The sequence below is a fragment of the Hemibagrus wyckioides genome, linkage group LG09, assembly GCF_019097595.1.
Source record: "Hemibagrus wyckioides isolate EC202008001 linkage group LG09, SWU_Hwy_1.0, whole genome shotgun sequence".
Lineage (NCBI taxonomy): Eukaryota > Metazoa > Chordata > Actinopteri > Siluriformes > Bagridae > Hemibagrus > Hemibagrus wyckioides.
The window spans coordinates 7320506-7336025 of record NC_080718.1 but is presented as its reverse complement, the minus strand read 5'-3'; the positions used below and the strand labels follow the sequence as shown (position 1 = coordinate 7336025).

The 15520-nt window shown below is 42.6% G+C and overlaps 2 protein-coding genes across 4 annotated transcripts in view; one reads left to right on the top strand and one right to left on the bottom strand.

Moving 5' to 3' along the window:
* Positions 1 to 13589, top strand: part of kif26ba (kinesin family member 26Ba) — a 91828-nt gene extending 78239 nt beyond the window's left edge. Inside the window, exons 8-15 of one of the 2 annotated variants that reach the window (XM_058399434.1) lie at positions 3911 to 4173; positions 5024 to 5207; positions 5525 to 5687; positions 6833 to 6995; positions 7171 to 10519; positions 11799 to 12001; positions 12139 to 12289; positions 12509 to 13589. In XM_058399434.1, the coding sequence (XP_058255417.1) occupies positions 3911 to 4173; positions 5024 to 5207; positions 5525 to 5687; positions 6833 to 6995; positions 7171 to 10519; positions 11799 to 12001; positions 12139 to 12289; positions 12509 to 12657 (4625 nt within the window). In that variant the 3' untranslated portion in view covers positions 12658 to 13589. Of the gene's footprint in view, positions 1 to 3910; positions 4174 to 5023; positions 5208 to 5524; positions 5688 to 6832; positions 7005 to 7170; positions 10520 to 11798; positions 12002 to 12138; positions 12290 to 12508 lie in introns of both variants that reach the window. The other variant, XM_058399433.1, reaches the window with a different exon arrangement.
* A 504-nt stretch (positions 13590 to 14093) lies between these two features.
* Positions 14094 to 15520, bottom strand: part of smyd3 (SET and MYND domain containing 3) — a 54609-nt gene continuing 53182 nt past the window's right edge. The window contains exon 13 of one of the 2 annotated variants that reach the window (XM_058399672.1): positions 14094 to 15520. This exon is cut by the window's right edge and continues 622 nt beyond it. Coding sequence is in view for 1 of the 2 variants with exons in the window: in XM_058399671.1 (XP_058255654.1) it covers positions 14815 to 14853 (39 nt within the window). In the remaining variant the exon portion in view is untranslated. The other variant, XM_058399671.1, reaches the window with a different exon arrangement.

The following is a 15520-nucleotide window of genomic DNA, read 5'->3' as shown; positions in this document are numbered from 1 at the left end:
CCTAATTCCTAAACCCTAATCCCTAACCCCAACCTAATCCCTAATCCCTAAATCCTCCCCTAATCTCAACCTAAACCCTAATCCCTAACCCCAACCTAATCCCTAATCCCTAAATCCTCCCCTAATCTCAACCTAAACCCTAATCCCTAATCCCAACCTAAACCCTAATCACTAAATCCTCCCCTAATCTCAACCTAAACCCTAATCCCTAACCCCTAACCTAAACCCAAATCCCTAACCCCTAATCTAAACCCTAATCCCTAACACCTAACCTAAATCCCTAACTCCTAAAACCTCCCCTAAAGCCCAACCCCTAAATCCTCTCTTAAACCCTAAAGTTTAGAGATTTGGGAGCTGTCCAACCAGCTCAACAAACATAAGTATAGTTGTGTCAGGCGTCCATATACTTTTGACCATGAAGATGTTGGTGTAATGTAAATGATCCAAAATCACATGGAACAGAATGACACTCCCCTTCCTCAGAGACGGGGAGGGAACAGGTTCTGGAGCGAGTGTAGTTAGTGTGTGTTAACATGTTAGTGTGTGTTAACATGTTAGTGTGTGTTAGTGTGTGTTAACATGTTAGTGTGTGTTAACATGTTAGTGTGTGTTAACATGTTAGTGTGTGTTAGTGTGTGTTAACATGTTAGTGTGTTAACATGTTAGTGTGTGTTAGTGTGTGTTAACATGTTAGTGTGTGTTAGTGTGTGTTAACATGTTAGTGTGTGTTAACATGTTAGTGTGTGTTAGTGTGTGTTAACATGTTAGTGTGTGTTAACATGTTAGTGTGTGTTAGTGTGTGTTAACATGTTAGTGTGTTAACATGTTAGTGTGTGTTAGTGTGTGTTAACATGTTAGTGTGTGTTAACATGTTAGTGTGTGTTAGTGTGTGTTAACATGTTAGTGTGTGTTAACATGTTAGTGTGTGTTAGTGTGTGTTAACATGTTAGTGTGTGTTAGTGTGTGTTAGTGTGTGTTAACATGTTAGTGTGTTAGTGTGTGTTAACATGTTAGTGTGTGTAAGTGTGTGTAAGCGTGTAAGTGTGTGTTAACATGTTAGTGTGTGTTAGCGTGTTAGTGTGTGTTAGCGTGTTAGTGTGTGTTAGTGTGTGTTATTGTGTGTTAGCGTGTTAGTGTGTGTTAGCGTGTAAGTGTGTAAGCGTGTGTTAGTGTGTGTTAGCGTGTTAGTGTTTGTTAGAGTGTGTTAGCGTGTCATTGTGTGTAAGCATGTGTTAGTTTGTGTTAGCATGTGTAAGCCTGTTGGTGTGTGTTACTGTGTGTGTGTGTTAGTGTGTGTTAGCGTGTGTAAGTGTGTTAGTGTGTGTTAGTGTGTGTTAACATGTTAGTGTGTGTAAGTGTGTGTTAGTGTGTGTTAACATGTTAGTGTGTGTAAGTGTGTGTAAGTGTGTGTTAACATGTTAGTGTGTGTTAGCGTGTTAGTGTGTGTCACTGTGTGTTAGCCTGTTAGTGTGTGTTACTGTGTGTTTGTGTGTGTAAGCATGTGTTAGTGTGTTAGCGTGTTAGTGTGTGTTAGTGTGTGTTAGTGTGTGTTACTGTGTGTGTGTGTTAGTGTGTGTAAGTGTGTAAGCGTGTGTTAGTGTGTTTTAGCGTGTTAGTGTTTGTTAGTGTGTTAGCGTGTCATTGTGTGTAAGCATGTGTTAGTTTGTGTTAGCATGTGTAAGCCTGTTGGTGTGTTACTGTGTGTGTGTGTTAGTGTGTGTTAGCATGTTAGTGTGTGTAAGTGTGTGTTAGCATGTTAGTGTATGTTAGCATGTTAGTGTGTGTTACTGTGTGTTAGCCTGTTAGTGTGTGTTACTGTGTGTTTGCGTGTGTAAGCGTGTGTAAGCGTGTGTTAGCGTGTTAGTGTGTGTTAGCGTGCGTTAGCGTGTTAGTGTGTGTTAGCATGTTAGTGTGTTAGTGTGTGTTATTGTGTGTTACTGTGTGTTAGTGTGTGTTAGCGTGCGTTAGCGTGTATAAGCATGTGTTAGCGTGCGTTAGCGTGTGTAAGCATGTGTTAGCATGTTAGTGTGTGTTTCTGTGTGTTAGCGTGTGTAAGCATGTGTTAGTGTGTGTTAGCATGTTAGTGTGTGTAACTGTGTTAGCGTGTTAGTGTGTTAGCGTGTGTAAGCATGTGTTAGCGTTTGTTAGCCTGTGTTAGCCTGTTAGTGTGTGTTACTGTGTGTAAGTGTGTGTTAGCATGTTAGTGTGTGTTACTGTGTGTTAGCGTGTGTAAGCATGTGTTAGCGTGTGTAAGCGTGTGTTAGCGTGTGTTAGCGTGTGTTAGTGTGTGTTACTGTGTGTTAGCGTGTGTAAGCATGTGTTAGCATGTTACTGTGTGTTACTGTGTGTTAGCATGTTACTGTGTGTTACTGTGTGTTAGCATGTTAGTGTGTGTTACTGTGTGTTAGCGTGTTACTGTGTGTTACTGTGTGTTAGCGTGTTACTGTGTGTTACTGTGTGTTAGCGTGTGTAAGCGTGTGTTAGTGTGTGTTAGCGTGTTAGTGTTAGTGTGTGTTAGTGTGCATTAGCGTGTTAGTGTGTGTAAGTGTGTTAGTGTGTGGTAGCATGTTAGTGTATGTTAGCGTGTTAGTGTGTGTTACTGTGTGTTAGCATGTTAGTGTGTGTTACTGTGTGTTAGCGTGTTACTGTGTGTTAGCGTGTGTAAGCATGTGTTAGCGTGTGTTAGTGTGTGTAAGCATGTTAGTGTGTGTAAGCATGTGTTAGCGTGTGTAAGCATGTGTTAGCGTGTGTTAGTGTGTGTAAGCATGTGTTAGCATGTTACTGTGTGTTACTGTGTGTTAGCATGTTAGTGTGTGTTACTGTGTGTTAGCATGTTAGTGTGTGTTACTGTGTGTTAGCGTGTGTTAGCAAATGTTACTGCTCTTAAAACACAGATGAGACAAGGTCGAACACGACACCACTGAGACAAACCAGCATCTCAGAGAGGCATGGACACAAAATTAGAAACAGGAAATGGAGAGGTTTGTCACAGAAGACACTAACTCATAGCTGCTGTGACACGCGGGGAAAGCTAATGTCACCCACTTCCTGTAATAAAGCTGTAATACAGTTCACTGATTTATTTTATGACAAATACCAAAATACTCATTTCATATTCTGATCATTAAAAGATCTATTTCACGTCTGCTCACATTCCACAAAACTACTTTACACATAAACTAATAAACAAAACAATAAACCAAGAAATAAATCAACTGAAGCATTTTCACTGCTAGTGCAGCTTTGTGGTTTTTATTCAGCCTTTAAACATAATTCATTAGAATGAACACTTTCTGGTGTTGTGTTAAAATGTATGTGTTGTGGGGAGGAAACAGGAAACAGGGAGTGTCTTTAGCTTTTGATCTGAAGTTACACTAATGTATGAGATAATTAATGATCTCATAAATGAATGTCCTGTTTGTTCAATTATCTTTTACATTTCCATTCATTACTCTTCGGATTTAAGTGTGTGTGTGTGTGTGTGTTTTGATGTCAAATGTATAAATTGCACTCAGGAGGATTTCCATACATCTTTATTAAATACACACATTAAAACACTGATTCTGTTTTTCCTGTGAAATGAATGATAACACACACACACAAACACACACATTGTTGGAGAAATTTCTGTTTAAATCTGATGGATGTCTCACGGTGACTCCAGCAGAGCAGAGCTGTAAAGCCATCTGTCACTGTTCATGTGCACTGTGTAGTGGAGAGAGTGTGTGGTTTAGGACAGGGCTCTGTAATATAAATCAGTGTGTGTGTGTGTGCCTGCACTAATTAATCACATTAATATCATTTAATAATTTTATTTAAAATAATAATAAAATAATTTTTAAGTTAAGAAGTTTATTTCAGAGCTCTTAGGGTTTATATACATTGTGTGTGTGTGTGTGTGTGTGTGTAGGAAAAACCTACACCATGATTGGGAAGGACGACTCCATGCAGAACCTGGGCATTATCCCCTGCGCTATCTCCTGGCTCTTTAAGATCATTACGGAGCGGAAGGAGAAGACAGGAGCTCGGTTCTCTGTCCGCGTCTCTGCTGTGGAGGTCTGGGGGAAAGACGAGAACCTGAAGGACCTGCTCTCTGATGTGGCCACAGGCAGTTTACAGGACGGCCAGTCACCTGGAGTTTACCTGTGTGAAGACCCCATCTGTGGCATGCAGGTGAGGAGCCGCGGTCACACTGAGTGTTTCAGGGTCAGGAACAGGTACAAGGTGAAGACCACGTGATTGTGAGTTTCAAATAAACGCGCGCTGTCTGTGTGTGTGTGTGTGTGTGTGTGTGTATGTGTGAGACTGTACTCGTTTTGCTGTGATCATGGATTTTCTCGTCTCTTCTTATTGGCTCTGATTAAAGTTAAAGCAGGACTTGAGTGTGAAGGAGACATGGCTGTGGACATTAGGAGCTAGATAAAGTGGTCACTGTCCAGATTAAAATGATAAACGAATAATTCTGCAGACGAACTGGTCGGAGTGTAATCCTCCTTACAGCAGCTTTAATCTGATTCACAAATAAAACCTCAAACAGTCACGAGTTTGTCACTGAGTGAGACTGAATTCACATTAAACACTAAATAATTTCTCCTTTTATTTATTATTAGTTCATCTATTTATTTTAATTAATTTTGTCAAAATGTGCAACACTCTCCGAAAATAACTTCAGCTCTTCCCTTACAGGTGACGGTGTTATTAACACTGTTTATTAACACGGCTTATTAATTCTTTATTAACATGGTGGAGTAACAAAGTTATCACTGTGAGCTGATAAATAAAATCTATTTATACCACATTTAAATCTTAATGAGGAGTTAATATTTCATAACTAGCATTTTTTTACATTTTTAACTAAGTTTTAAAGTAATTAAAGAAAATTAAACAAAGTTAATAAAACGATTGTGAAAGTGGGAGAAATGCACCACCGTTCTGCCATCCTGCTGTGTCTGTTAGCGTAAGACTGATGAATATTGATGATGTGGAATGGTGTGTAATGCGCGAGTGTGTTTGTGTTTTTTAGCTGCAGAATCAGAGCGAGCTGCGAGCGCCCACAGCGGAGAAAGCCGCCTTCTTTCTGGATGCTGCTATCGCGGCTCGCTACAGCAGCCGGGCCGAGTGTGACGAGGACGAACATCGCAACTCACACATGCTCTTCACACTGCACATCTACCAGTACCGCATGGAGAAGAGCGGGAAAGGAGGCAGTGAGTATATGTGTTCCTGGGTGTGTCCCCATTACAGATTGTAGATTGTATGTAAATTTCTAATATAATTTCTATGTAATTTTCTGTTTCACTTACATCCCATTAATGACTAAATAACATCCAGTTTGCATATGTGCTTAACTTTAGTCCTGAGTGAGTAACAGGAGGAGGAGTACTGAAAAAAAGCCTTAAAAATACTTAAAATACTTAAAAGTACTTAAAAATACCTTCATAATGAGTTCCTCAGTTTCAGAAAGAATTCAAATATTATATTATATTTGCATGCAAATGTGTGTATGTGTGTGTGTGTGTGTCAGTGTCCGGAGGCCGCAGTCGTCTGCACCTGATCGATTTGGGAAGCTGTGTGAAGGAGCCGTCTAAACCCTGTGAAAGTGCCACGCCCAGTCAGTGTCTGTCTCTCTCGGCCCTCGGGAATGTCATCCTTGCCCTTGTCAACGGCTCGAAACACATTCCCTACAAGTAGGAGTTCAGCTGACTCTTCACCTTCACCTTCACCGTCGTCTGTTTTTTACACTGTAATGTGGAGTTAAAGCTCACAGAAACCATTTCACTAAAATCTCCAGTTCCTATTTTACACAAACGTGAAAATGTTCCCACACGATTAGAACATGATAAGGTACTGGTAAGAACGTCCATACAGGCGTGTTCCCGTAGTAACCCCAGTGATGAAGTGCTAAGAATAAAATCTTTAAAGATTTACATTTAAATATGATCAACAACTCTGTCCTTTACTATCAAAGGAAAATGCATCAGGTTGCATCTGTGCATTCTGGGTGCATTCTGTTGTAGTCCTGTGTCTACAGTAACGTCAACTCAAACAGAAGCCGAGACCGTCACGTCTTCTTATTTAGCTAAGAAGTGGAGAAAGTTGAAACGCCAAAAATCAGGTTGGAATCCTAAAACTGTGGAACCTAACCTCACAATAATTTATTCTCGGTTCTTGAAGGTACACGAGCATGCTCAGCAGGGCCTCGGAAACAGATGCTGATTTATATTTCTATTCTCATCCTTATCCTGTCCCGTCTCATCTCTCGGGTTAAACACTTGCAGCTCTGAGGCCCACAGCCTGCAGATCGTGTTTTCCCCCTCCGAGGCATGTGCGGATTTTATGCTAATTTAATTCACATTGCAGAAGCGGTGTGTGGGTTTGAAGCTCTGAATTCAGCGTTCTGCAGAGAGGAGATGAGGAGAGATGTAATTAAGGCTCAGGGAGATTTTAAATGAATAAAACTTTGCTATGAATAAATTAGAAATGCAGAAAAATGTCACTGATCTTAGCGTGATTTAATGAGAGCTAAATGCTGGTTGCTATGTTCTGGATGAGGCCGCGTAAACACCGGGATTAAATGTCAAAGCTGGGAAACAAAATAATTGAATGTAGCCGGTGAGTCAGAGCGACACAGCACTCAATAATCTGATTCTGTGTCTAAAGTTGGCTCATTTAGATCACACACAGGAAAAACAATCAGCTGTAATTAATAATGTGATCAGAGCTTATTGTTCCTCTTTGTCTCCTTCACTGGTCTATACTGTCAGGTCTGAGGAAGCTCTCAAGCTGACCTCTTTGGTGATTAATTATTTTGTGGTCATTTTTTGGTTCACAGGGACAGTAAGTTAACGATGCTGTTGAGAGAATCGCTGGGCAACATGAACTGCCGCACTACTATGATCGCTCACATCTCCTCCTCTCCCAGCCACTTCTCAGAAACTCTGTCTGCACTACAGATTGCATCTCGAGTGCTGAAGATGAAGAAGAAGAAGACTAAAGTAAGCATGGTATGAGCCACACCTTTTTATTCTGTTAAGAACCTTTGATTTCTACAACAATTCAAAATTAAGCAGTTCACTGGAATCAGGAAGTCATTTATTATCGTAGCTTCGTATGTCAAACAGAAATCTGATTTCTATTTCTAGATCTAATTTCCAGTTGTGTCTCTTGCAGCAGTACACGTCCAGCTCCTCCGGTGGAGAAAGCTCATGCGAGGAGGGAAGGATGAGACGTCCGACTCAGCTCCGAAACATACACTCCAGGAATGTTAGAGACTCTGAAATACCCCTGCTTCACATTTCCAGTGACCCAGATGATTATTCCAGCAGCGAGCAGTCCTGCGATACTGTCATTTACGTGGGTCCGAATGGTTCAGCGCTTTCGGACAGAGAGCTCACAGATAACGAAGGTCCTCCGGAGTTTGTACCCATCATCCCTTCTATACACAAGGATAAGGCTGGCCAAGGCAGGCAGTCGTCTCAGTTAGGTGATTCTCTAATCCAGCCCCCGCAAAATGTCCAGTCGATTCAGACCCTTCATCCTCAGACACTTCCTCCTGTACCTGAAGAAACTGCAGACTCCAGCAAGCAGGAGAAGGACTGTCTCAAATGCAACACGTTTGCAGAGCTGCAGGAGCGTCTGGGGTGCATTGATGGCAGCGAGGAGGTAACCAATTTTCCTTTTGAAGAAGTTCCATCCAACAGACTTAAGAAAATTGAGTCTCTTCCATCGCGTACCACCACAGGTTCTCCCAAGAGGATCTCTAATGATCAGCAACTGGAGGAGATCCGGGAAGTGGTAGAGGAAGCTGAGATTGCACAGTCCATTATAGAAAGTCTGACAAAGTCTACAATAAATAGTTGTGCTCTTTCTACAAGTGTAACTGGAGGGACTGGTGTGGGACAGCTCACATCTCTTCAAAGGGCCAACAGCTCCAGTCTTCATAACAGCAGGGAGTCCATTAGTGGAGGAAGCAGCAGTGATAGCAAACCTCGTTCCATGGGTTCTCCCAGACTCGGTATAGCTAGCTTGACAAAAACATCTGAATACAAACCCCCCTCCTCACCTTCTCAGCGCTGCAAGGTGTACACTCAGAAAGGAGTGATGCCTAATACACCTCCGCAATCCACACAAAACCTGCACAGAGATTCAGGAAAGTCGTCCACTGAGTCGTTGCTTCAGGCTGAATTCAGAACATCTCCTGTTGGGATGAGTCCACGGGTACTAAAATGCTCTTCTTCCTGTAACAGTTTAGGTTCAGTGGACACACTATGTGACGATGTTCCTCAACTCCCTCTGGACAATAAGAACAGCACAACAGTCACCTTACAGCAGCTCTTAGAGCCACAGGCTGACGATGATTTGGTCTTCACCCTTGTTGAGGAGCTAACAGTGAACGGGATCATGGAGGATGGCAGGCCCACCAGTGTTATCAGCTTCGACAGCGAGTGCTCAGTTCAGGCTCTTGCATCGGGTTCACGGCCCGTCAGCATCATCAGCAGTATGAGTGAAGACCTGGAGTGCTACAGCAATCTAGCCTCCATAACCACTGCCACCATCTCAGAAGCCAACATTGCTAAATTTCTGCCTCTTGGCAAGGTGGAAGGAGAGGTCATCATGAGCCGATGGCCCTCTAACAGTTCTTGGCTGACTGAAATAAGCACAGGAAGTGGTGGAGAAGAGACTTGTCATAGCTTTGTTACACAGCAATGCTTTGGGCAGGGTGACAAACTAGCTGAGGTTCAGCTTCTGGAAATGAATGAGGTAGGAGAGCTCACAGAACAGAAAAGGGAGGATGGAAATGTTTTCTGTGTAAATGAAACTTCTACCAAAATGTCTCCAACCATGGGAAAAACAACAGTCACCATTTCCAATGTTCAGTCATTATGCACCTTCACTAGCTTTTCCCCTAACAAAACTAACATAACAGCTCAGCCTTGTGTTACTGTAATGCCCATTACTCATGATCCACCAACCAAACACCCTTCTGTCAATGATCCCAGATCTCCACCAGTTCCTCTCTCAAGTGAGATGGTCTTCAATGATCCCTGGATGAAAAGGGATTCAGCTAGCCCTGAGGAACTTGTCTGTGAAGTAAAGCTAGAGAAAGGAACATCTAAATATATAAAGAGTAAAAATGTGTTAGACAGAAACAGTTCAAGCAGTTGTGAAGCAGAAGGTTCTCCTGATTCCTTCAAGAGGGTCATAGATGGATGTGAAATGGTTCTAAACGCTTCAGAAAGCATCACTCCTGTGTTTTCAGCTAACATCCCCAAGACCAGCAGCCTTCCTAGAGCATGGCATCGGTTAAACAAGCAGGATGACCTTGATGAGTCTTCCTATCGCTACATGAGTGGAGAATATAAAACCCTTGGGGTTACTTTGTCCACTCCCTGCAGTCCTCGAGCCACACTGGAGCGGAGAGGATCACCTGGAAGGCAAGGGTTCTTCAGTCGTCCGAAAGGAATCCCACCCTTACCACCTGTGAGGAAGTCAAGTCTTGACCAGAGAAACCGAGCCAGTCCTGAGCATAATTCAACAAATACCCAGTGTCCAAGCCTGCACTTACCTTTCTTGGGCAGCACACCAGAGGATCTGGGTGTAAATGGTAAACAAACAGGACCAAATTTTGAGGGTAGCAGGCTCTTCAGTGCCAAACTTGAGCTTTTGGCTAACAGAACCAATTCTCTGGGAAGATCCCATGTTGCCCACTATGACTGTCATTCCCTAGAGAGAGGGCAGAGTCTAACGCTTATTGGATCGAAAGCAGCCGTAGTGAGAGATAGCACCATGCCCCGAGTCGGCAGAAGCATCATACGTAACTCCGTCTCCTCTCCGACCAATGGACCGAACTGTAATTCCAATGTAACGCATTCACCCAAATCAAGCCAATCCAAAATCTCAGCTGTTACCAAACTCCTTATGGCCAGTCCTAAGTCTCGTAGCCTTTCCACATCTAGCACCAAGAGCTTGAGCTTCTCCACCAAGTCTCTTCCACAGTCAGTAAACAGAAGCTCCAGCCTGCCCCCTAACGGAAAGAACCCAAACCCAAATTCTTGGTCAACTCAGTCTCTGTGCCGCAACAGGGGATTAGGGCTTGCCTCGAAGCTGCCTCTTAGAGCTGTAAATGGACGAATCTCAGAACTTCTGCAGGGCAGTGCAAGCCAGACCGGTCATGGACGAGGTACATGCAATACCGAGGAAAGAGGAGGAACGGTCCAGGGTGCAGCAGTGGTTCATACTTTACCTTCCCCTTACAGTAAGATCACTGCTCCACGAAGGCCACATCGTTGCAGCAGCGGTCATGCTAGCGACAACAGCAGTGTTCTGAGTGGAGAGCTGCCCCCGGCCATGGGGAAAACTGCCCTTTTCTACCACAGTGGGGGCAGCAGTGGTTATGAGAGCATGATGCGTGACAGCGAAGCCACTGGAAGTGCATCTTCTGCTCAGGAGTCTATGAGTGATACCAGCAGCTCTGTTAGTGGGCGGAGGAGTCTGAAAAATGCAAAGAAAAGGAACACGGGTAAGAAGAACACGACCTCTAACTAAACTTCTTCTCATCTCCATGTTCATACAGCAAGTGTTTAGACTCCTGATAGACTAGAAACACTCGTGTGACCTTCAGCTCTGTGTTCTGGCTTTAACTTTACATTTTATTTCATTAAACACACACACACACATCCCTATATGGACAGTGAGCATTACGTCTATGATGGAATTTCTGTCTTTAGTATCTCTGAGCGAAATTACCAAAATGTTGTATATGTCGACTTTAAACAGAATCTGGTGATTCGCTATCTGCCACCCACGCTCGAGTGTTTATGATAGTCATCTCCAAATAAATAGAATTTTAGTTGTGAGAGAGGGTTGTGTGTGGTCTCTCATTATTTAGTGCCCCACTCCTCCTCCACTTTGCCGCAGGGTAAAAACATTCTCCTGCATTTCACTCTGCTGAGATTTCTTTCCTACTTGTGTATTTAACTGTGTGTGTGCTGAGCTAAACGTGGAGCTATACTATACTCTTTATATACATATATACTTTGAAGGTGATCCAGTTCATAAAGTGCTTAGAAGAACAAACTGGGAATAGATATGTTCATTTTAAAAATAGCTGAATAGTAAAATAAATAGTAGAATCTAAAAAGAGTGAGTGGACTTGACTGCTGAAGAGCGCACTACAGGGTAAGTAATGCTACTGAGGAGGGAAGCAGATTTATAATCACGTTTTAAACCCTGGAGCTCTCAGGCTTTCAGGCCAATGTTCTGAGCCGAACCATGCAGAGAGCAGAACACACAAATGCTCATATGTCCATGTAAAGGCAGTGCTCCAAATTAATTTTAGTGATCCAATATAGCTAGTTAGAATCTTAAAAGTAGTGCATGTTGGCATGGCTCAATGAGGCTGAAAGCCAAATCTCTCCCTGTAGTGCACTAGTTAGGGTGCAGGGTCCATTAATCCATTTCCACTAAAACTAATGGATGTGAAACTGACTGCCTCACATTAGTGCACTACATAGGGCACTGCATTCCTCTTATCTACAACTTAAACCTACATAAGTCCCTATAGTGCACTACATAGTGTTCTTCCTCTGTGGTGTTTGGGCTGCTTCCTAATGTGGCAGTGAAATCAAGGTTTGTACAACATTGTAAAAAATGTTATTCTGAGAAAAATCCTGTGTTTTTTGTTGAATGTCTCCACCCTGTGTAGTGCACTTCATGCCATATGGAGAGTCATTTTAAGTAGAGCTCAAGCTGATCATCTTGCTGCACGTTTAAAAATTAGTATTGCTTTTGACTTGAAGGAACCCAGAGAAGACGCCTCATTCCCAATTTGACCCTTGACCCCACTTCACCAGCCAGGAAGCCAATCCTGAGCCCCGGAGTGCGCTGGTTTGACGGACCAATCCGCCCCCCTCAGAGGGGTGGGGCCGAACCCTTCGAGATCAAAGTTTATGAGATCGATGATGTAGAGCATCTGCAGAGGAGGCAGTCCGGGGTCAATAAGGTCAGTAAAATCATATCAAATTCCTGTTTGGGTCACTGTACTGTCACTGTGCACTGCATAGGTGCACTACCCAGGGTGACTTGAAACTGATCCCTCGGTCACTGCAGGGATGTGACGAGTTCTTTTCCTGGTTCTAGGGCGTGGTGTATTTCAGCGCTAAGTTAAAGATTTTGGAGCATCGACAGCAGAGGATCTCCGAAATACGAACAAAATACGACTGGCTGAAGAGAGAACTGGAACAAACCAAAAAGCACCTGATGCTCGAGCCGGAGAAGTGGACCTCTGAGTGTGAGTCACTTTATGAATAAAAACAACAACAAGATTGAAATAAATAAATACAATTAGCCAATACAAATTAAGCGAATAATCACAAAATAAAAAACTTTAATATGACATTAGATGATTTAATGACTTGATGATTTAAAATAAAATAAACGAAAGAAAAATGAAAAAAAAGGAAAAAGAAGCTATTGAGAAGTGATGGTGTGTGTGTGTGTTTCCCCTCAGTCGATGTGGAACCCGTGTTCGAGGTGGACTCTTTGGAGTATTTGGAGGCTCTGGAGTTTGTCACTCAGCGGCTGGAGAATCGGGTTAATTTCTGTAAAGCTCACCTGATGATGATCACATGTTTCGACGTCACGTGTCGCCAACGGTAACCGTGCAGGAAAACAGGAAGTGCAACAGCTTCAGAGTGCGTGTTTGTAATAATAATCAGTAATACAGAAAACAAACAAAATTCACACTCAGATGTAATTTTTTAAAAGTGGATCTGTTTGAATGTAAAATTGAGCTTCTGAGGGACGAGGAAACAAACCAGCAAATTAACAGACTTTTATTCCACAGACACATTAAAGTTATTATTTATTAAACAGGTCACATGACCTGGGTCATGCTATTGTGTTAGCTTATTAGCTCGTGAAATTACCATGTCCTCAGATTCTTTAATCCTTTAATTATCACTGGAGAAAACTCAGACATTCACACAGAAAACTTTGGAATCACGGGATCATTCCCAGATCTCCCGCCTGACATGAATCCCACATTATTCCGAGCAGACCCTCGGCTTTTCTCACGTGTGAATACAGTGACGATGAAATACGGATATTTTACCAAATGTTCAGAGAGACAGGAAGAGGATGTTCTGTTAGCAGATAAACTGCTGTAAATAGTTTGCTTGCTTGTTTTATTAGGACGAGGCCGGATTAAGAAGCAGAAATGAATGAAAAGAGGAAAAAAAAAAGAAGAAAGAAGATTAAAAAGTGCCTTGAGAATCATTTTAGTATGCTGACGATGATTTGTGTACAGACGGTGCTCACTTAATCCAAACAAAAAAAATCTCCAAACAAAAAGAGCTTGTTTTATTCGGTGTTTTATCGTCAGGTTCTTTGTACTGAACGTATTCGTAAATGCAACTTCTTACATGTTTTTAATTATTATTGATTTTTCACTCGGAGACCACACAGAGTCGAACCGTATTTAACTACATTTTAGGAATAAATGTTTTATCCTCAAAAATTAAAAGGAAGATTTTTAAAAAGGCATTACACAAGACAACACACTCCATCCTGGGGTCAGGGGATAGGGGTTAGGGGACAGGGGACAGGGGACAGGGGATAGGGGACAGGGGATAGGGGACAGGGGTTAGGGGACAGGGGATAGGGGTTAGGGGACAGGGGATAGGGGACAGGGGTTAGGGGACAGGGGATAGGGGTTAGGGGATAGGGGTTAGGGGACAGGGGATAGGGGACAGGGATAGGGATAGGGGACAGGGGTTAGGGGACAGGGGATAGGGGACAGGGGTTAGGGGATAGGGGTTAGGGGATAGGGGACAGGGGTTAGGGGACAGGGTTAGGGACAGGGGTTAGGGGACGGGATAGGGTTCAGGGGTTAGGGGACAGGGGATAGGGGTTAGGGGACAGGGGATAGGGGTTAGGGGACAGGGGTTAGGGTTCAGGGGACAGGGGTTAGGGGATAGGGGACAGGGGTTAGGGGACAGGGGTTAGGGTTCAGGGGTTAGGGGACAGGGGATAGGGTTCAGGGGTTAGGGGACAGGGGATAGGGGTTAGGGGACAGGGGATAGGGTTCAGGGGTTAGGGGACAGGGGTTAGGAGTTAGGTTTAGTTTTGGGGGTTAGGGGTTAGAGTTAGAGGTTAGGGGTATTTAATGTAAGTATTTAAATGTAGAATTATATCTATTCCTCCTTTACTCGGCTCTCCTGCCCCTCAACACGCTACTCAGGTTAAATCTGCTTTATTATTTAACTTTAATGGTAATAAATAATGATTGGCGTCCAGCTGGAGGTCGGCTGAAGGTCACTGTGTTCTCCCTCTGTGTGGTCTCACTGTGGTGATGTCACTTCTACAACTTTAATCAAATAAAATGTTTCTGTTCGGTGGTACAGTAAAATGTTTGTATACTTAAAAAAAGAAAGAAAAAAATAGAAAAAACAAGACATTTCTTCATCATAATTTTTTAATGAAGGATTTTATTTATTTTGTACCTCAGAGCTGTGTGTAATGTATTATTTATTTTATGTTTCACCAAATACTATGCATTTAATCTGTATGTTATATAAAAATCTATACATTTATTTTGTTCTTTATCATTTTTATCTCATGCTTCTTCATGAAAATCTACTTTATCACTAGGAAATTCTGCATTCTAAGATAAAAAAGGAAATGTGTTAATGCTGTAAGAAATGTTGTCTCTTTTTTCTGCTCGAGTCGTCGTTCACGCCGCTCCATATCACGTCTATTAAAGATTCCCGATCCGAAGACAGCTTTTCCGATCGGATTCTGATGGAAGTGACGTGTTTATGGAGAGAAGCGGTACGACGTCGCTGTGTTTCTGTCCTGTGAAAAAACTCTGAATGAGAATCTGAGATGGAGGTAAATAAAGAATGATTCAGAAGTGCTCATGTTCTCAGCCTTGTTTTTAATCTAAAACTCACCACTGAATTTTCTGCTGTGTGTTACGTGTTTATAAACACGTGTCCTGAGCTTAGACACGATAAAATCTCATCTGTTCTTCTGTTCTCCTTGAATTTTTTAAATCTTATTTAAAGTTCCTCATGAGCCTGAGCTTCATGAGACTTCAAAAATCATCAGGCCCAAAAATTAGCTTAACCTGTGTGTGTGTGTGTGTGTGTGTACATATTATGTATTGTGTGTTTAGTGATGTTGTGTGAAGGTTAAACTCAACTGTCACAGTGATCTTCATAAACAGAGCTTCTCTTTCCTCGTGTCTGAACTTCAGCCAGCAGCTTTTTACTGCAGGAGCCAAAACTTTTCAACAGGAGACATTTAATCTCTCTCTCTCGCTCTCTCTCTCTCTCTGTCTCCCTCTGTGCCCCCCCACCTTCTCTCTCTCCCTGTGTTTTTCTTTTATAATTATATTTCTCAGTTACTCTATTTACATTGAGGAAGTGTTTAAATAATCCAAGCTGAGGTCCTCATCTTCTCCTCTGATCTCATCTCTTCCACTTGAAGCCTTAAAAGGTAGCATGTATTCATTCGCGTG